At 42.3% G+C, this 21,892-nt stretch overlaps 1 protein-coding gene across 1 annotated transcript in view; it reads left to right on the top strand.

The window, feature by feature from the left end:
- The window catches only part of HTRA1 (HtrA serine peptidase 1), a 62,504-nt gene that overhangs the window by 21,951 nt on the left and 18,661 nt on the right, over positions 1-21,892 (top strand). The window contains exons 2-3 of the mRNA XM_060241475.1: positions 10,791-10,890; positions 11,174-11,378. Of these exons, the coding sequence (XP_060097458.1) occupies positions 10,791-10,890; positions 11,174-11,378 (305 nt within the window). The remainder of the gene's footprint in view (positions 1-10,790; positions 10,891-11,173; positions 11,379-21,892) is intronic.

Genomic DNA, 21,892 nt, shown 5'->3' with positions numbered 1-21,892 from the left:
TATACCTGTGCATCATGCTATACTACCTTCAAAGTTATTGATGCAATAATTCAGGGGTTGTAGTAGTAGCTGTTTTCTTCTACACCTATTTCCATGGTTTCCTATGACTAACTGGTAGTTACAGTTACAGAAGCCTATGAAAAATGACTATTTTTTTCTTTCAGGGAGGGAAATCAGCCAACTACATAGTGCAAAAAGAATCTGCTAGTATGTGACAATACTCCTCATGCTAATTGCATTCAAGCCCAACAGCAGGCTTTGTATAAAATTTCCAGTTAATCCTTTAGCTCAGCAGTTCTTCTACTGCATTGTGCCAGCAGGCCTTTCTAAGTAAAGAATAAACTGTTTGGGCCTTCCCAAGCATAACTTAAAAATAAAACCCAAGTCAGTTACTTACTTTACCATCACTTCTGTTGCTCAAAAAGATCTTTGTAAGTGGGTTCACAGTGCCCTGGGTCAGGTGTTGCTCATGTCTCTTTCTTCATTAAAAAAACCCAACTCACCAGACACCCAATTCAAGTAACAACATTTATCTGGCTTTCTCCTTTACAGATGTTGTGTTCCCTCAGATTATTTGATGGTGGTGGTGGGGAATTTCCTCACTCCTCCCATGCAGTTCTGCTTCTGGTCTCCTCCACCCACCACCCCAGGCGCCATTTGACCACAGCTTTCAGAGCCCTTCTTAGCATCCAGATCTATCCCCTGCCTTCTGGCCCATTTGCTTCCTGTAGTCTCTAGGCCTGCCTCAACCATAAGGGAACACCCTTTCTCCCCGGTGGTAGCTGACACATGCATCTGTCTAATCCATTTTTTAAAACTGTTTATTCCTGTGGCCATCACTACATCCTCTGGCAGCAGATTTCACATTTTAATCACTCGTTGTGTAAAGTAGTCTGTCCTTTTGTCCATCCTAAACCTACTGGCCATCAGTTTCATTGGATGCCCTTGAGTTCTAGTATTTCCAAAGAGGGAGAAAAATATTTCTCTGTCAAATTTCTCTACCCCATGCATATCCCCCCTTAGTCATCTCTCTTCTAAACTAAGAAGTTCCAGGCTCTTCAGCCTTTCCTCACAGGGAAGGTGCTCCAATCCTTCTAATCATCTTTGTTGCCCTTCCTCAGTGCCTTAATCACTACACATGACTGTCAGTCAACATTGTGCCCTCAATCCCAAGTTATATTACACTCCTATCAATATTATCCTGAGTGCTTTTGCAATCATTCATTTAGATTGACTTGTCCCAAACTGGAGGCTCTCCAGCTCAGTTTAAAAGCTGCTCTGACGCCTTAATATTAGTCACCAGCAACCTGGCTCCCATTTGGTTCAAGTGAAACCAATCTCTTTTGTACAGCTAGCCCCAGAAAGTTACCCAGTGCCTAACAAATCTAAACCCTTCCTCCCAACACCACTTTCTCATACACACATTGAGATCCCTGATCTGTGGCTGTTTAGTTGGCCCTGCACGTGGAACTGGCCTTTAACTTTCTGCCCAGTAATCTAAATTTTTCCTCTGGGACCACACAACTACATTTCTCTATGTCATTGGTTCCAACGTGGACCCTGACTGCTGACTTCTCCTCAGCGTTATCTTTCAACCTGTGTAGACAATGTGTGATGTCTGCAACCTTCACACCATGTAGGCAAGTCAAAATGCAGTCAAAATGCCTGTCACAGACCTCATTCCCTATATTCCTAATCAAATTGCCCACTATCAGAAGCCCACCTCCCCCAAACTTCTCAGGGGTGGTCTCAGTACGAGAGGATATTGGTCCACCACGCAAGGAAGGGGTTCCTTCTAAGGGATCACATCGCTCCTCCTCAGACTGCTGACGCCCTCTGACCTTGAGACTCTCACTCTCCCCAACTGCAGAAGAGCTGTTAGCACAGGAATTGGACTGTTCTGGTAAGTCACTGAGGGTCTCTTCTCCAGATCTCTCTCTCTCCACCTTGGCTTTTCCAGTTTGGCAACTGTATCCTCAAGGAAACGAACTTGCTCCCTGACAGCCGCAAGTTCTATGCAGTGAGCACACCCACCCACAATTTTTACCCAGTAGATAGTCCTACATGAGGCACTCTCTGAGTATGTGTTGCACTCCTCTGCTGGCTTTCTACTTTCATAACTGGTTAGTGGTTTAAAGGTATCTAGAGTGATGCAGGGTGCCCAGACCTGATGCCAAAGTTGAAAACTGCAGGCCAAGAACCCTTTGACTCATGCCCTTTGGCTCACATCAAAGGCTTTGCCTCTGCCTAGGAGGAGCCTTAGAATTCAGAGGCACACAGTCCCCACCCCCCAGCAGCAACAGCAGAGGGTGGGGCCTGCAATCAGCTCCAGCCAAACAGACCTTGCTCAGTGAGCAACAGACCAGGCAACGTCCCAAACAGACCCAGACAAAAACAACACTCTTCAGAAGGCTACAAGCACCCACTCACCCTCAAACTCTGTCCTCTCACAAAGTAACCTCGGTGAATGCTCCCCAGTAATTTAGCAGTTTAGGAAGGGGGGGGCTCACCTTCCCAGCAGCTCTCTCCAGGGTTCCATCTCCCAACCTTGCTATATAGGGTGTTACAATATAGGGTTTATTTTTCTATCAACTCTCCTACGAAAATTTTATGCCATTTTAAGACAAGTTTGTCAGTAATAGCTCTTGCATATGCATTTTGTATTTGAATATATTCAATCATCTTTCCTTCCAGAATGCTATACTCTTGTAGAAAAGCTTTCTATTGTATTTAAATAATTTTACTTGTTTCTCCATGCACCACAATAATCTCTTTCTTTCCAATATTTAATACTTGTTGCTTATCATGTGAACTGTGACTAGTATAGTGTGACATAATGCAAAAAATAAGCACATAGGAGAAAAGATCAGGACTGCCAATATTGGTTTTTCCTTTCCAGTGGTGCAGCAAATCCTTGGCATCACTTTCACTCTGAAGTCAGACATAAATATACCCTTTTTCTCCCTTCCTTCAGCCTCAGACCGTGAAAACTCAGATGCTATGCATGAAAGGAAAGATGCTCTGTGTACAGTGACTCATCCAACTGATCATGTATTACTGCTCTGAATGCCTTTTAAAGTTTTTCTCTGTACTCATGAGGTCTATACAGGCCAGAAGTGAAAGAAATTTCCTTTTTGTAGTATTTTGGACTTTTGTTTCTCAGACCCAGCTACCCCCAGTGTTATTTGGCAAGCCATTTTTAAAATTGAGGGGATCCTCAAAAGTAAATTGCAGCTTAGCATAGAAGAAAAACAAGGAAAGTGCACATCCTTGGTCTTCCTCAGGTCATTCAGGACCCTAGCTCCTTTGCTGCCACCCATTTGAGGTGTAATTTGAAGCTAGAATGGTCACAAGGCATCTGATTATTCTCCAGTGGTCTGGGGTAGGGTAGTCTGGACATATGGGAAGAAGCTCCTCTCTATAGGCCGGCAGGGTCACTGAACTTGCTATTCCTTGTGGGAGGAGCTTCTCTTCCAAGCCTTAGCTTTGGCCCAAATGTCATCAGGGGTCTCCTCAATTTTCTTCATTGTTCCAGAGAACAATGGGGATGTGAGAGCAGTTTTGGACCTAAAGTAGTTGAACCACAGGATCAAGAAAAGAAAGCTTTGGATGGAAACTTCCTAGTGTTTTTTTATTCAAAAAGAGGACATTCTGGCTTTGATTGGTCTGTCAGAGGCCTATTTTCATATCCTGATTCGAAAGGCTCATTGGAGGTTCCTGTGCTTTTTCTACAATGGGGATCATTTTCAGTATCAGGTTCTTCCCTTCAGTCTCAAGACAGCCCTGATGGTATTCACCAAGGTCTCACTAGTTGCACACCTGAAGACCCAGAGCATCTCCATTTCCCCTTATCTGGACAATATTCTTGTCAGGTCTCCTTCATGTCACCAGGGAGTGGAGGACATAGAGTGCAAGACTGTGGCTTCATGTTCAACAAGAAGAAGAGCCTTCTTAGCCCATTGGGTCCTCCACCTGAGGGTGTCACCATAGACACGGCTCAAGAGTGGGTATTTCTATCCCGGGAAAGACAGGAGAAGATAATTTCCTTGTTACAGAAGATTATCTAGCAATACCGTGTGGAGGTCCCAGTTCTGGTGAGTCTTCTGGCTATGTTAGTGTCCTGTCAGAAGGTGGTACCATGGGCAAGGATCCATGTTTGCCCCATCCAGAGACTTCTCCTTCCTTTCCAGGATGTAATTGCTCATAGATTACACAAGGTCATCGAACTTCCAGGCAGGCTGTTCTAGGAATTCCAATAGCTAATTCTTTCATCCAGACTTCTGGAAAGGATTCTGCTCACAGAGCTGAGCAGGTCGTTAATGATGTTGGATGCCAGTCTGCTAAGGTGGGGAGCACACTTTCACAAGAAGATGGCACAAGGAATCTAGTCCCCTGAAGAAGCCAGTCAATTTTGTGGAACTCAGAACAGTCTGGGATCTATTAACTTTCCAGGATTTCCTAGTCAGGAAGGATGTCCTCATATACATGGAAAATAAAACTGCCAAGTCTTATATCTGCCGGAGAGGGGGCCCACAAAATTCAACTCCCTATATGTGGCAGTAGTGCTGATTTTACAATGGGTGGAGATCCACCTTTGGTCTTTCAAGGCCGTTCATGTGGCAGGAATATCAGACATCCTGCTGGATTGGCTCTGCAGGAGACCCTTGGACCAGTCAGAATGGATACTGAACAGGGAAGCCTTCCACAAGATTTGCCTCAGATTTGGCGAAATAAAAGCAGACCTCTTTGCCTCACAATACAACCATCAGGTGCCGGGGTTTGTTTGAAAGACAAGGTGTCTCCAGGCAATAATAATAGATCCTCACTCTTATATGTAGGTTACAGTGATGAGGTTGCATATGTGCAAAAAAGACCTAGGAGTCTTAGCAGACCATACCTAAACATGAGTCAGCATTGTGATGCAGTAACTAAAAAGGCAAATGCGATTTTGGACTGTATCAACAGAAGTATAGTGTCCAGATCACGAGAAGTGATGACATGGCTTTGCTCTGCTCTGGTTAGACCTCACCTAGTGTATCATGTTCAGTGTTGGGCACCACAACTTCAGAAAATTATAGACAAGCTGGAACGTGTCCAGAGGAGGGCAGCAAAGATAGCCTATAGGATTATTTTGGCAAAATCTTATGAAGGAAATGAGGGGAAGGAAAGGCAACATGACTGGGGATGACAAAGAGTCTTAAACTGAGGTCTGTGGAGGTCTGTCTACACCTCTCCTTTCCCTAGGCCAGCATAAATTCTGCTGGGATATACCAAAACGGATGGGTAGCATTTGTTAAATTAGATAAAAGTTTTTACAGCTGAGCAGGTGAAAAAGCAAATTCCTATGTGCTTTTGCCAGTCTTTCTCCCTGTTTTCCTATTCCCCCAGTTCTGGTCTGGTATGGCAAATACACACTGAAGAGGGCCAGCAGCATGCAGCAGCAATTTTTCCCATAGTGTGAGGACTCTGAGCAATGGTGTGTGTCCCCATAAAACATGGTGCTGTGTCTACAGGAGGTTCTGTAATTTGTTTTCAGGAAGAGACTTATAGGAAGTGTGATGACCTTTGGGACTTATTCTTAATTGTTTTCAACTGCTTTAAACAGTTTTGCTGTGAAAGCCCAAGTGATACTTATTAGCTTTCTGTTTACAAGGAAGTAAGATGTTTTCTATTAAAAATTTCAACATCTGTTGCAAAATCATATTATACAACAGCTACTCTGACATTTCTTGCATTTATGAGTTCATTGCTAAGGTTCAAACATAGTATTCAAATTGTTTAATGCTTTCTACTTAGAAACATTCTTCTGGGGAAGTGTATAGTTTATAAAGACAGTTAATTATGAACAGTTAATTATGAACAAACAGAGGTCCATCAGTGACTGTTAGCCACAGGGTATTGATGGAACTCTCCATCTGGGGCAGTGATGCTCTGTATTCTTGATGCTTGTGGGGGGCAACAGTGGAAGGGCGTCTAGTGTCCTGGCCCCTCTGATTAACCTCTTGATGACACCTGGTTTTTTTGGCCACTGTGTGACACAGAGTGTTGGACTGGGTGGGCCATTGGGCTGATCCAACATGGCTTCTCTTATGTTATGTTCTTAAGTATTCCGTTTGACTGAACAAACTGAGAATCTATTGTACTGGCCATTCTACACATGGCCTTGTATAATTCTTCCATCAAATTCATTTGTAACAAAAAGGACTCTCAAAAGCAGTATTAGAGTACTAGAAGAGCAGTGTGCAGAGAAGCTGCTTCATGTTTTCCTTCTCTGCATAATAACATCAGAACAATTATTTTAATTATGAGAACAGTTATATTAATTATAACATGGCAGTTTCAGGAGAAAACATTTCATACACCATGTAGACTGGATGAGGAAAGTATACCTAATTTCTTGAAATATGAATTACAAATGGGTTCAAAATTGAGGAAGTTGATGATTTGAAGTTTTGAAATAACTACCTTGTGTATCAGTTTATTTAGGGCTTGCTATTATTCACTGCAGGATTTTGGGGGTTGTGTAGCTGTATGTATAGCTGCTAGAAAAATGGCCATGAACATATGAAACAGCATTATACTGACATCATTGGGATCCATTTAGCTCAGCATTCTTTACTGTGACAGGCAGGAGCTCTCCAGAGTCTCAGGCAGGCAAAGGCTTTTCTCATCCTATTATCTGAATTTGTTTAACTGAAGATGTAAAGGATTGAATCTGGGATATTCTGCATGCAAATCACTGGTTCTCCTATTGAACCAAAGCTCTCCTCTGTACTCCTTTCATATGGTTTAGGATCACTAGCATAAATTCAAGTAGTCTGTTACTAAAGGCCACAGCAGGAAATTAAACATTTACAAAGCTTAGCTCTGGTATAAAAACAAAAGGTTCAGCAGAGGTATACCTTAAACCAAGGGACATGATAAACTCCAGTTAAAATGGACTAGGCAACATTGCAAGAAGACCATCTGGCCCTCTCTCTCTGTCTCATGCTAATTCTGCAGAGGCTTTGGTAATATGGGCATCATTAGACCTCTGCTAGTTCAGATTAATTGGGGTGGTGGTGGTGAAGGGAAATCTTAGTTGTTCTGAAGTGGATGGTAAGACATTAATAAGGGCCATAGGAAAATATAAAGTAGCTTGTAATTTCAAAAAATGGAGTAGTTCATTAAGGTCCTCTGCTGAACCTGGTTTTCCATGTCAGATTGCTGATGGTCTTTGTCCTAAATAGATGTGAGTAGCAGATACAGGGATGAAATATCTTTAAAATGTCAACAATATTAATGTTGGAGTGGTGTGTAGAATTCCTCTGCATACTTGGGTGAGTATTCTTCAGTATGGGGAAGGAATATCCATCTGTCTCAATCAACAGTGAAAATAAGAACATAAGAGAAGCCATGTTGGATCAGGCCAATAGCCCATCCAGTCCGATACTCTGTGTCACACAATGGCCAAAAAACCCCAAAACACCAAGTGGGTCTAGAAGTCCTTTCCCCTCCCAAGCACCAACAATACAGAGCATCACTGCCCCCAGACAGTTGCAATAATATACTGTGGCTAATAGCCACTGATGGACCTCTGCTCCATATTTTTATCCAATCTCCTCTTGAAGCTGGCTATGCTTGTAGCCGCCACCACCTCCTGTGGCAGTGAATTCCACATGTTAATCACCCTTTGGGTGAAGAAGTACTTCCTTTTATCTGTTTTAACCCAGCTGCTCAGCAATTTCATTGAATACCCACGAGTTCTTGTATTGTGAGAAAGGGAGAAAAGTACTTCTTTCTCTACTTTCTCCATCCCATGCATAATCTTGTAAACCTCTATCATGTCACTCCGCAGTTGACGTTTCTCCAAGCTAAAGAGCCCCAAGTGTTTTAACCTTTCTTCATAGGGAAAATGTTCCATACCTTCAGTCATTCTAGTTGCCCTTTTCTGGACTTTTTCCAATGCTATAATACTCTTCTTGAGGTGCGGTGACCAGAATTGTACACAGTATTCCAAATGAGATCGCACCATCAATTTATACAGGGGCATTATGATACTGGCTGATTTGTTTTCAATTCCCTTCTGAATAATTCCCAGCATGGCGTTGGCCTTTTTTATTGCAATCGCACACTGTCTTGACATTTTCAGTGAGTTATCCACCACGACCCCAAGATCTCGCTCTTGGTCAGTCTCTGCCAGTTCACACCCCATCAACTTGTATTTGTAGCTGGGATTCTTGGCCCCAATGTGCATTACTGTGCACTTGTCCACATTGAACCTCATCTTTAGGGTTTGTAAAATCTTTCGGGCTCAAGTGCCGTGTTCTACTGGAGAAAGTTTTTCTTCCAGACGTTTCGTTCTCGGCTACGGAGAACATCCTCAGTGGCGTTGCAGCCGGAGCAGGTGCTCTGACCTTCCTGGCTGTTGCCCGGGGATGGTTCATTGGCGCGAAAGGATACCCGCTCACCAACTGAAGAAGAGGTCCCTTCTGAGGGCGCATTCCCCTTATCCTCAGCACGGTGCCCTGTTCCCTCTTGACCCTCATGGTCCCTGGCCATTTTCAGAGTGGGGCTCATCTAATACGTCCCCGAGAGTCTTCTCCGAGTGCCTGACTGTCTCTGCTTCTCCAGATCAGTCGGCCTCAAGAGTATTAACTCGTTCCCTGAGGACCAGGAGCTGCTTGCATTGAGCACACACCCAAGACTTCTGTCCTGTGGGCAAATAGTCATACATGTGACACTCTGTGCAAAACACTGGAAAGCCCCCACCCCCTTGCTGGCATTCTACCTTCATGATAGATTTTTAAAAATATACAGTCCCCTTTTAAATCCTATTTGTTTATGTGGCTTTTCTTCTGGAGGGTCTACTTACCTTATTGGGAACACAAGGAAAATAGAGATCTGGGTTCCTGGTCCTTACACAGCCCCCAGGCTAAGAGCCACAGGCCAAGAGCCCTTTAGCTCTCACCTCTGGCAAGGTGCAGCTTAATAATGCAAAGAGGGTTGGGCCTCACTCTGCCCATGAACACAGCCACTCCTAATCAATCAGCAACAATCACCTTCAACCCACTCAAACCAAACAAACAGCAGTTCCCCAGCAACCACAAACTCAGAATTTTCAGCAATCACACAGTCACACTAACTCAGAAATTCTCAGCAACTTCCCCAGCTGTTTAGAAAGCCAAACCTCACCCTTATAGCACTTCTTATCCACTCTCTCTCAGAGCTCTCTGAAATATGCTCAGCCTCTGGCAAAGGAACAGTTAATCATTTCATACCTAAGGTGAATTTCTCTCTTTGTGTCATTGCTTATGTTACTGGTTGCATTCAAATGACATGATAATCTCTTCACGATGGGCTGGGTATGACCATAGTTTAGTGTGTGTGTTTGTGTGCTCTTTCCTGATCTTTTCTTGATATGGATAATTTAAAATGTCCTGCTTTTGGAACCAGGATATTGGCTATTGAATCAATACCCATTTGATGTGATATTACAAATATAGGTGCTAGGGAAAACTGGAGTTTCTTTGCTCTGCACCAGAATTCTTAACCTTTTTTGTGCTATGGACCCCTTTGGTAGTCTGGCGAAGCCTATGGACCCTTTCAAAGTGATGAGTATAAATCATATTTAAGGTATCTGCAACAACTGTTATGTAACATGAAAATATCTGTGAGTTCTATTGGTGACGAAGTCACAGGTACTGCTAGTATCACTGCGGTTTGTTGCCTACATTCATAATTGAAGGAAATGCTAAATTTCAGTTAGAGGTTAGTGAAAATAAATATGTAATCTCCCCCCCCCCCCCACCCCATTCAAGTTCACTGGCCCCTTGGGAGTCTTTGGAGTCCAGATTAAGAATCCCTATAATTCTATGTTTTAGCAAAGAAAACTCCAGTTTGTTCCAGCACCTGTATTCAAATGTCACCACAACAGATTGGGAGTTTGATTAAAGGTTTAACTCATGTCCCATGTGCAAGGAAAGAATAGGGAGGTAATATGAACACGGCAAATAGGCTGCATTCATGTCCAAAGTTAACATATATATAATTTGTGGTGTGTGAATATGATCCTGATCTCTCCTAGAAGCTAAAATGTCTAAACTGAGGTATTATACTTTGGTTACATAATGAGAAATGCTAGGAAAAAACAATAATGCTAGGAAAAGTTGAAGGCATCAGGAAAAGTGGAAGACTCAACAGGAGGTGGCTTGACGTTATAAAGGAAGCCATGCCCCTCAGTTTGCAAGTCCTGAGCAGGGCTGTTAACAATAGGATGTGGTAGGGGTCATCAATTTATAAGGATGCCATAAGTTGGAAGCAACCTGACGGGACTTCAAACACACACAGACACACGTGATCAATGATGTTATTGTTGAAGAGGATGCTGGCAAGAAGCATCTGTAATGCATATGAACTTCTCTATCCAGTGTCTGTTTTATTTCAAATCAGCTGAACAAGAGCCACATTAAGCCTCGTGAGTAAAAATGCCCTGCCAGATGGCAGCTTACTGTGTGCAGTGGATCATTTGTTAGTCTGTGCAGAGGCATTTCACTGTTTGCCATCTGAGTATCTTTCCCCCAATGCTAGCAATTAAAAACCCTCTGAAGAACAAAACCACTGTGGCCTTTTGAGCTTTATTTTAAGTTCTAATAAATCAAAATTCTGTGTTTATAATACAGAGAACTCTTGTGATCTCTTGGGCTTTGTTGTGAGTTTTAATAAATCACAATTTTTCATATGAATATTTTGAAACTGTTTGTACTCTTTCTGATGAATTATGGCAAATGTTTTTTTGTTTTGTTCTTCAGGCCAGGAAGATCCAAATAGCTTGCGGCACAAATACAACTTTATTGCAGACGTAGTAGAGAAGATAGCGCCGGCTGTGGTTCACATTGAATTATTTCGCAAGTAAACAAGATATTCAGACATTATTTTTTTCCTGGAGATTGTGTGGATTTTTAATGGTGCTGTGAAAATACTGGTTTATGCATAGGCTGTTTTATATATAAATAGCATTACTTGCTACACTTTTAAAAATAGCCAGATTTTTAATTTCATGTGGTAATGCATGTATTGTGAAAGGTACTGTGTAGCTAATTTCCTAACGCATCACAAAGCCAATTATTGCTTTTCATTTTCTGATGTTTGGAAACTGCTGTGCTTCTTGATATACAAATGTCATGTCTTTCAGATTGCCGTTTTCAAAGAGGGAAGTTTCTGTTGCCAGTGGCTCAGGTTTCATTGTTTCTGAAGATGGATTAATAGTTACAAATGCCCATGTGGTCACCAATAAGCACAGAGTGAAAGTGGAACTGAAGAATGGTGTCACATATGAAGCTAAAATTAAAGATATTGATGAGAAAGCAGATATAGCACTAATAAAAATAGACACTCAGGTGAGTCAGTGCTGATACATCTACTGTGTGTAGGGTCACTGGTTCCAGGTTATGAAATACTTAGAGATTTTGGGAGTGGAGCCTGAGGAGGGTGGGGTTTGAGGAGGGGCTTTAATAGGGTATAATGCCATAGGGTCCGAATTTCAAAGCAGGCATTTTCTCCAGGCAAACTGATCTATGTCACCTGAAGGTCAATTGTCCAATCTAATTTATTATGGTCAATTGACCAGCAATAACAATATACAAAATCTCATGTCAGTTGTAATAGTGGGAGATTTCCAGATAACACCTGGAGATTGGCAACTGTAATGTGCAACCAATATACACATATTCTTTATGTAAATGATTTTACCAGAAAATAATGAACTTGAAGAAAACTATAATTACTTGCAGACCAGTATTAACTATAGTTAAGGTTGCCAGCTCTAGGTTGGGAAATACCTGCAGATTTTGGGGGCAGAGCCTAGGGAGAATAGGGTTTGGGGAGGGGCGACCTCATCAGGGTACAATGACATAAAGCCAGCTCTCTAAAGTAGCCATGTTCTCCCAGTGAATTGATTTCTGTTGTCTGGAGATCACTTGTAAAAGTGGAGGCTGGTAACCCTAAAAGCACATATTAAGAAAAAATCAATAAAACAGTTATGCCTCTCTGTATTCTTACATTGTATTTTAAATATCTAATTTGACTTGTGTTTAAAAAAAAACTGTACTCTTGACAAATATATATGGCTCATTTTGTAGCAGGAGCTCATTTGCATATTAGGCCACACCTCCCTGATGTAGCCAGTACTCCAAGAGCTTACAGTAGGCTCTGTATTAAGAACCCTGTAAGCTCTTGGAGGATTGGCTGCATCAGGGGTCTGTGGCCTAATATGCAAAGGAGCTCTTTATTTTTTTAAAAAAGAAAATGGATCAGTTGGCTGGGTCTGCACTTGGCTGCTATATATGTTACTCTCATATTTTAATTGTGAGGGTACATCCAGAACAGACAAGAAAAGAATGGTAGAGTTAAGGGCACAGTTGAACTTTTCACATTTTGAGAGCTTTATACTCTCTAATAGAATACCCTGCAGTAAAAGGCTATCAGCATGGCTAGTGGCTAACTGCACAGACTCTAATCTGGGAGAACCGAGTTTGATTCCCCACTCCACTTGCACCGCTAGTATGACCTTGGGTCAGTCATAACTTTTGCGGAGTTATTCCGGAAAGAACATTTCTTGGAGAGCTTTCTTAGCCCCACCGACCTCACAGGGTATCTTTTGTGGGGAAGGGAAGGGAAAGGAGACTGTAAGCTGCTCGGAGACTCCAAGTGATGGACAGGGTATAAATCCAGGGTATAAAAAAGACTTCTTCACTGTCTGCAGTTCCTTTTTCATATGAAGGATCACATCTTTTCCAAGAAGGTTCTTTTTCCTCTTTATACATTACAGCATCCACCTGGGAGCACAGACAGTTGCTGTGCAGATGTGCCCTAATTCAACCTTGGAAGGGAAATGCACAATTAAGATACAGCTCAGTTTCTTTGGACTGCATCTTCTGGCATGTGTTTGATTTTTTTTCCTCCAAAATGTAGCAAGAATGTTTGTTTATGCCCTAGAGTGCTCTCTGGTTTTCATGTGGTCAGTTGCTTTGCCACTGTATTTGTGGTATTTCAAAACCTCCCTTTAATACACTGCAGGTGTGCATGTTGTGTTATATAGTTTGGCATTTGTAAAGGACCAAATGCTGTTTTGTTTTCCATTGCATATGGGTTTGGTGAAATGGGGACACACACAAATCCTTAGCCAGTTTTTCAAATCCCATATTGCTACTTGGCTGTCATAACTACTCAGTCATTCTCATACGGCTGTGCTGAATAAACGTTTTGGCTGAACAGGCAAAGGGTACCTAATGTGTAACTTTGAAGTGATGTACAGAGTGATGATACCAGTTTTGCTCTGTGTGTGTGTGTTTGTATAGAGAGAGACTCTGCTCTTTATATGGCTGCTCAATATATAGTTGCAAAACTGCTCAATATATAATTGAGTTTATATACATGTAGATTAGGAGATCATACATGCATGCTTTTAGTATAGAAAGGGATACCCATATTTAAGAAGAAATTACATCTACAATGTATCATTTAAACACGAGTAAATAATGTGTAGGTGCTCTTCCTGGAGTTGCAATCCTTCTCTAAAGCAAAATAACTGAATTTAGATTTCAGTCCATTGTCAGCATTTTAGCCAGCGGAGAAATCTGTAGTGTAGCTTTTATCATATATACAGTTTACATTTTACTAAACAGATTCCATATGACTTTCTGTATGAATATAAATCTTGTGGCCTCTCATTGAGCAGTGGTTGTGGGAAGTGCTGAAAAGTTGCACTCAACTTATGGTGATCCAGTAGGGTTTTCAAGGGAAAACGCAGTCAGAGGTGGTTTGCCATTACCTGCCTCTGTGAAGCAACCATGGATTTCCTTGGTGGTTTCCCATCCAAGTACTAACCAGATCCAATTCTGCTTAACTTCCAAGATCTGATGAGATCAGGCTAGCTTGGGCTATCCGGATCTGAGCACACTGAGCTGTGACCTTTTGCCAAAATTCTAAAGATGCAGCCACCCCCATCTTCCTTGGCAGGGTTTACAAAGGCACAAGCCCAGAATTTCTCACACCTCTAAACCAATACAGCACAAAGGGGGATGCTTGTTTGTTCTACTCAATCTTTTAGCAGTTTTTCTAACACTTCCTAGTAATGTACAGAAGATATAATTAAAATATTAAAATTCAATACTAAAAAGTCATAGCAAAGACATAATTAACAGATATGTTCTAGTATTCAGTTGAAAGTGACAGAATAAAACAAGTAGGTCATAAAAGTTAAGTCAACAGCTCAGATTAAAAGCCTTGGAAGATAGGGGAAAGTTTACATTTTTGGCTGAATGGCTGTAGAGATGGGGACAGTCAAACTTTTTTGGACAAAGAATTCCAGAACAGTGGGGGAACTGTGGGAAAAGCCCTGCTTCATGTGGAGCTCAGCTTGGCCTTTCAGCAAGATGGAGCTTTAATATGATCTCAGTACATGGGAAGGGAGGTCTGTGTATACTCACTGAGATAGACTGACTAAGGCCATTTCGATCTTTAAAATCCAACAGCAGCAATTCACACCTGGCCTGGAAACAAATAGGAAGCCAGAATAATTGTTGAATCAGAGATGTAACATGTCCACACTTGCTCATAGTAGACATGAGCTGGCTGCATTGTTTTGCACTAGCTGACATTTACAAATAGTATTTTGGGCATAAAATGCATTGTAGTAGTCTGTCTGAACTAGAGGTATGGACTCAAGAATGTAATCCAGGAAAGGCTCTGCTATTTGTTGAACATGTCATTCGACTGTTAGGAGATTACAGTCAACATGTTAAGATCATCAATCCTCACAGTACATGTGGCAAGATACTTTGACCCACCTTAATCCACATGTTTGACAGACACAAGTGTGGGCTGTGTATGAATGAATGCAATAATTTATTGAAGTAAATACCTGCCTTTTCACTGTGTCATTTGTAGGAATATTTCCTGCACCACATTGTTTTACTTGTTCATACAATGCTTAAAGTGCATGCAGACTACCTTAAAAGAAGGATGCTGTCCATTTTCTCAGGGCCTTTTTTGAGCAGGAATGCACAGGAACACAGTTCCAGTTGGCTTGGGGTCAAGGAGTGTGGCCTGATGTGCAAATAAGTTTCTGCTGGGCTTTTCCTACAACCCCCCCCCTGTGTGAAACAATGGTGATATCAGGGAGTGTGGTCTAATATGCAGATGAGTTCCTGCTGAGTCTTTTCTACAAAGAAAGCACTGCATTTTCTCCTGAAGACTGAGCATAGTCTTCCCCTGATTTTGCAATGATTTTGATGGCTACAGTTCTGAGTGAATTGAATGCTTATTGTGTGGTCCCTTTTCACTCTTTCCCATGCTTCACATAGACTGATTAGGATTGAATTCCCTTCAGTTTAATCATGGAGAAATATGTATGAACAAAATGTGGTGATTGTGCTTCCATATATCAGTTCTACCATATGACTGGATACTCCATTAGATGACCAAGTGGGTGTTCAGAGGATTGGAGAAAGTTTTGAATGGTTTTATGGGTAAGCTCTGAGTGTATTTGCTGGTGGTCTGATGAGAATTATCTTCATCTTATTTGTACTTGGCTGGGAAGAAGGGGAGGATATAGAAGTGAAAACTTGTTATATGTAGAAAACAAAGGGAATTCACTGAGATTTCTGTTCTGGACACTGCTGCAAGCTAGAGTTTTGGCAAGGATTAACAGAGGAAGTGAACTGATGAATACACACAGTGGCTGAGTGCAGCCATTTCCTTTTAAGCATTGTTTCCTGAATAATTTTATGTATTGTTTTTGGATAGAGGAAAACGATGTGCTGTAGGAAGTATTAGAGTGTGTGTACAGTTGTTCCAGTGGATGCATATTCTGAAGAGATGTATATATTTCATGATTTCTTTCACACACTCTGATGTCAGAGCAAAAAACAAACCCCAGAGAGCTTTTATTTATAGCCCATCTTTAATATTGTTTAACAAGTTTTGTTTAGTCACTTAAGCATCCATATAATAAAAAGCTGGATCTAGAGAACTAAGAACAAAACAGTGTGTGTGGCAGTAATATTTGCCTACTTCTTTACTAACCTCTCTGAATTCCTTGAAGCTTCTGATGACTGAAGATTCTTAGGGAAGGCATGGTGGTAGTGGCAGAAATCGCTTCCCAACTGTTATGCAAACTCTTGCACAAATGGGGGGGGGGGCAGGTTTTCCTTCCAGTTGCAGCCCTCAAAAATTGTCCTTTGTTCATATATGCACAGGGAGTAATTTCTGTTGCTTCCCTTTTCTCATTGCCATTGCTTATGCTGCATGCTATTCTGTTCCTTAGTGTCCCCCCCCCCCCCGGAAGAGTGGCTTTTTGGAGTGTAGGGGAAGAATAGGAGGAGGCTGCAGAGGAAGGTGACAAAATATTTGTTCCATGGACTCAGTTATTTTTAGTCTAGTCTGATGCATTTGAATTCAGTGTGGTCTCATTTTTTGGAATTTCGTGTGCCCTTTTAAGTGTCTGTTGATAGTTGACTATACCATCTCACAATTATGTTTCTGAAGAAAGAAGTATTTTCTTCTTTGGGCAGGCTATTCAGAGATGGAGATGACACTATTCTGTTACTTATTGGGTCAGACCTTGTAAGGCTCATAAATGTCTCTGGTTACAAAATAAAACAACACATGAACATTTGTTGTAGGATTCCATGTTGCTGACGTTTCTAAAGCAGCTTTTTTTGCAGACATGTGCATGCAATTTTCCTTTAAATAAAGTACTTCTGTCTTAGGACAGGCTGCTTTCCTAAACAAGATAGGAAGTTAAATAAGGTATTAAAATTGGCGGCACCAGTAGCATGAACTGGTTTCTACTGATCTACCTATTTTTTTCCATGGGGGAAAAATTGTGTAAATGAGAACCACATCTATTAAATTGGGATTTCCCTTTGCTGTTTCCATATGGTTATGCTGACCTAGCAGTCATGAAGATATATAGTAAAATTAGATAATTTGAACGAGAACTCTGAGGACATGAGGCTTCTTTATTAGCTAACAATGTGGAATTCGTTTGAAAGGGAGAAAGGAAAAATAGTAATTTTGGAAAACAATATAAGAGAAAAACTGGAGCTGGGAGGAAGTAGCAAAAATGACAGCGCTAATAGGCATACTGAAGTGGCCAATTGGTCTATTTAATCAGTGGACTTTTCCAGTTGGCTGCAGCAGCTCACCAAAGCCTAAGATCTTTTAACTAGACATGTCAGGGATTGAACCTGGGGTCTTTTGAAAACACACTGAATGGGAACTTTCAGTATGAGAAGCTATAACCAAAGTAATGAGAGTGTTTATTTATCGGTACCACAGAAATACATAAAGCCACCTTATTCTGAGTCATACTGTTAGGCTATCAAGATCAATACTGTTTACTCTGACTGGCAACATTTCTTCAGGATCTCAGGTAGAGGTCTTTCACATCACCTGCTTCCTAATTCTTTTAACTGGAGATGCCAGAGGCTGAACCTGGAACTTTGTGCAAACAGAGTAGGTCCTCTAACACAGATCCATGGCCCACTTCCTTTACCATTTCTAATCACTGCTGGCAGGCACAAAATTTTACAATTAGGGTTCCCAAGTCCAACCCCAGAAATACCTGGGGACTTTGGGGGTGGAGCCAGGAGACACTGGGGTGGAGCTAGGGGGGAGGGGAGGGAAACGGTGAGCCGCCCTGTCTCAGAGCGGGCGAGGCCGCTGCCGCCTCTTCTCCGCTTGCCGTGGCTGCTCCTCCGAGATGGGCTCAGCCTGAGCCCATCTTGGAGGAGCAGCCACGGCGAGTGGAGAAGAGGCAGCAGCGGCGCGGCGGCCTCGCCGGCTCCGCTCTGCCTCTGGGGTGGAATCGGAGGGGGGGTGGAGGCGGGCCGGGGGCGTGGCGAGCCGTGAGTCCGGGTCCTAGAAGGGCCCAGATTCGCCGCTCGCCATGCTCCTGGCCTGCCTCGCCCTCCCCTGTGCTGCTGCCGCCTCTTGGCTGCTCCTCCGAGATGGGCTCAGCCTGGGCTCATCTCGGAGGAGCAGCTGCGGTGGGCAGGGAGGGGGCAGCAGCGGCGCAGTGGCCTCGCCTGCTCTGGGATGCGGTGGCTCGCCATGTTCCCCGGCGCCATTTCCCCCCTCCCCCCGCTTCCGTTTTTTTGGGGAGCGGGGGAAAAGGGTGGAAATCCTGGGGACCCCCGCCAGGGCGGGAGGGTTGGGAAGCCTATTTACAATACACAACCTGTAAGGAGGGAAAATGAAAATAAAAAACAGAGTGTGGTTTGTTGTGTGTTGCGAAGTATCATTCTGATTGTCAGGCTCTGAACTGTTAGCTGTGGTTGTGGTTTTTAAATGTATTGCCAACATTAGTGACATTACATCATTGTGGATTTCTTTTTTCATTGGGCAGCTAGTCTGGTCAAAAGACATACTAGTGTTGACCAGTTCAGACTGAAGGTATATCTTAGCTTATGTCGGAGGGGAGGGGAAAAGGATTCATAATTAGAACAAAATCTCTTGTGCAGATGGGAAAATCTGGTTTGTATATTATATTGTGGCACAATATACGCTAGTGTGTGGAACTTCCTTGTTATTCTGCATGCTGCTAATACTGGAACAGCAATGACTTGATTGCAAGGAATAGCCACTATGCGTCCTCCCTCTTGGAATGTAAAAAGATGTTTGAAGGAGGAATCTCTCTATGGAAAATAGGGTGGTAGGTTGTGAATTACTTCAGTTTGTAACAGTGTTTTTTCCGTTGAACAATTATGCCTGTTGGTAAGTGAATTAAATCATGTGATTAAGTGAAGTCTTTTGTCCTGCTGCACTTTCAAATATTTCTTTAGGAGATGTACAGTAACTGTATGTAGTGTCTTTTTGATGAGATATCACTAACAGTGATGGGGAACATGGAGTGAAGGAAGAAGGTGTTGTCCAGAGAAAGCACCATAAACAGACAAATGTTGGAAGTGTGGCTTCTCTGCTGCTCTGTGCAGCTGACTCTGTATGAGGAGTGGGCCCAAATCAGGAAAATGGAAGTTTGTGGAGGTTCAGGGTTTGTGGACTCTCACAAACTGGGATGAATCTCCCCCACTTCACAAACTGGTTTGAGGTTTGTGGTTCATGATGCAGCACACTTGCAAAAGCCATTTAAAGGATTCCCTTTAAACAGCTTTTGCAAGCTGCACCACCACAGCTCGACTCACAAGTGAACTGAGAAGCTTGGGCTTGGTTCATGACAAACTTTGGTTCATAATTCGGTTCATTCTCATCCCTACTCTGTCTAGGAATCTGAGGGTGATTACAGACCGGCACTTTTGGGCCAACTCAGAGACGGCTCTGAAATCGACTCAAAAAATCCTTCCACACGGAAACATCTGCCACCCATCCCTGTCCCGCACTCACCTCATCCTCTGGCCTCCACAGGCCGGCTTGAAAAGCTACCACTTCTGAAGTAATAGCAAATTTCTAAGCCGACAGCCAGTTGCCAAGTAGGCATCTGGAAGTGGAATGGTGGATGCAAGATGACTTGACTATGTGAAAGTGCCAAGCTGCTTCCACCTCCCCCCCCCCCTTAAAAACTTCAGCGCATGAGTGCTTAACTTGTTGGAGGAAGAAAGAGTGGTGTGGCTTCTGAGGCACCTCTGCATCTGGCACATGGCGGACAGGATGCAGGTGCTTCGCTGGGGAGTGTGTGGAGGCTTTTGGATGGCTCTTTTTGAACTGTCCCAATTTGGAACACCTCCCAGCTGCCCCAAACTGCCTGTCTGTTATCACCCTGAGAGTGGTAGTGAGGAAACAGGGATTTATGAATAATGAAAAACGGGAGTTAATACTGACTACAGTTAGCAAGTCAAATAAAAACTGTTGTTTAGAATCTCAGGTTGGTCCCTGTCAATAAACCATAATTTATTAAGCAGCTTGCATTTGGGTAGCATGACAAAGCGGAGTACAATTCAAGCATTGATTGACTGTGGTTTGTTATGAGGGCTGGGCAGGGAAATAATGGCACATTATCCTATAGATTGTCAATATTCGGATTAGGGTTGCCATTTCTGTGTTGGAAAATACCTGGAGACTTTGGGTGTGGAGAGTGTGGGTTTTGGGGAGGGGCCTCAGCATTGTCAATGCCATAGAGTCCGTCCTTCAAAGCAGCCATTTTCTCCAGGGGAGCTGATCGCTGCCAGCTGGAGATCATCTATAAAAGCAGGAGATTGGCAGGCCTCACTTGGAGGCTGGCAACTCTAATATTTTGGATTCTTGATTGTGACATGGTATTAACCTGAAACAAGATATATGGAGTCCTGGTATATGATTGGCAGCCGTGGTGAAAATGTAGATGAGAGAGAATCCAAGCTTCTCAGAAACATTAATGTTAGTTCAAGATTTAAATAACATGGAACGAAGAAATACAGCTTCATGGTTGGGGTAGCCAAAAGAAGCTAATAACTATTTTGTAGCAGCACCAATTTGAAAACTGTAAAAGCTTTTTTATGTATAAGAAGGCAAGACATGTTTTCATTTATATAAGTAACCAAGTAGCCAGGATTTCACTTCAAGGCTTTGCAAATAGTAAAGAATATGCAGCAAGTCAATCATCAGTAAGTCTTCAGTCAGTCAGTTCATTTACGGTCACAGACCAAGTAAAAAAACAACAAGATTATAAAAGTTCCAACACAGAAGATAAAATCTATACTATAAAAAGATTTAGGATGGACAATTGTCTTAATATATAACCAGTTAGACAGAACACCAGTATTTCCAAAATTCAGGTTAGCTTTTTCTGTTCCTTTGAGCAAAAGTAAACTGAATGAAGCCATAATGAATACAAGGCACATTCTGTGATTACATAATGGCTGCTTAATGGGCCAAAACAAACAAAAGTGAGCAAACCTCCCACCTAGAAGGCTACAGCTGAAAATGATCACGTTTTCTATATCATGCTATATATAAGCAGCGTGTGCATAGCTAAAGGTATTCACCTTGGAGGGCTGTATAGATCATCCCTCCCCTCCCTCAGGAATTCTCAGTATATCATTTATTAATAGATATTTTGGGCTTAATTATATAAAAGATGACCTGTTTGCACTTAGACTCTTTGTGTTTCATATCCAGTAAAATATTTGAATAGATATAGAAAATATATTTCATTTTCCAAAGTCAGACCTTTAAAATGACTCTTGGAGAAGTGAGGTTAAAGATAGTGATTGCTCATGTCTGACTTGACCAGCTCCCCAATCCCACATGGAGTGGATTATACATTTTCTTTTCCTATGGTTATGAAGTAGGTGTCTTCCTGGTAAAGATTTTTTTTTATTATTTTTGCTCAATAGGACATGATCAGTTCTCCTTCACAGATGCAACATTTATGCTATTGCTAAATAGCCATATTATATTTACAGACATAAATGTCCAGATGATATGGAGTATTGAATTAGGAAATACAGCTAATCATGTGCACAGACATCACTACAGCTATGCACCTGGGGTTGAATCCTATCCTTTTGAGAGCTAGTTCAGTGTAGTGGTTAAGTGCGTGGATTCTTATCTGAGAGAATCAGGTTTGATTCTGTACTCCTCCACTTGTGGCTGCTGGAATAACTCAGCCATAACTCTCACAGGAGTTGTCCTTGAAAGGGTAGCTGCTGTAAGAGCTCTCTTAGCTCCACTACCTCACAGGGTGTCTGGTGGGGGGAAGGGGAAGAAGGTAAAGGAGATTGTGACTGCTCTGAGATTCAGATTATAGGGCAGGATATAAATCCATCATCATCATCTTCTCCTCCTCCTTCTTCTTCTCCTCCTTCTCCCCCCCATCAGTGGCTGCATTGTTCCTTTGGTGCAAGACACCTTCCTTTGATGCATGATGCTCTTCTTTGATCTATTAGTGCCTTGCAACAAAGGAATATACCAA

The sequence above is a fragment of the Heteronotia binoei genome, chromosome 6, assembly GCF_032191835.1.
Source record: "Heteronotia binoei isolate CCM8104 ecotype False Entrance Well chromosome 6, APGP_CSIRO_Hbin_v1, whole genome shotgun sequence".
NCBI classification, from domain to species: domain Eukaryota; kingdom Metazoa; phylum Chordata; class Lepidosauria; order Squamata; family Gekkonidae; genus Heteronotia; species Heteronotia binoei.
Note: the sequence above shows the minus strand (reverse complement) of the source record. Positions and strands in the feature narration are given on the sequence as shown.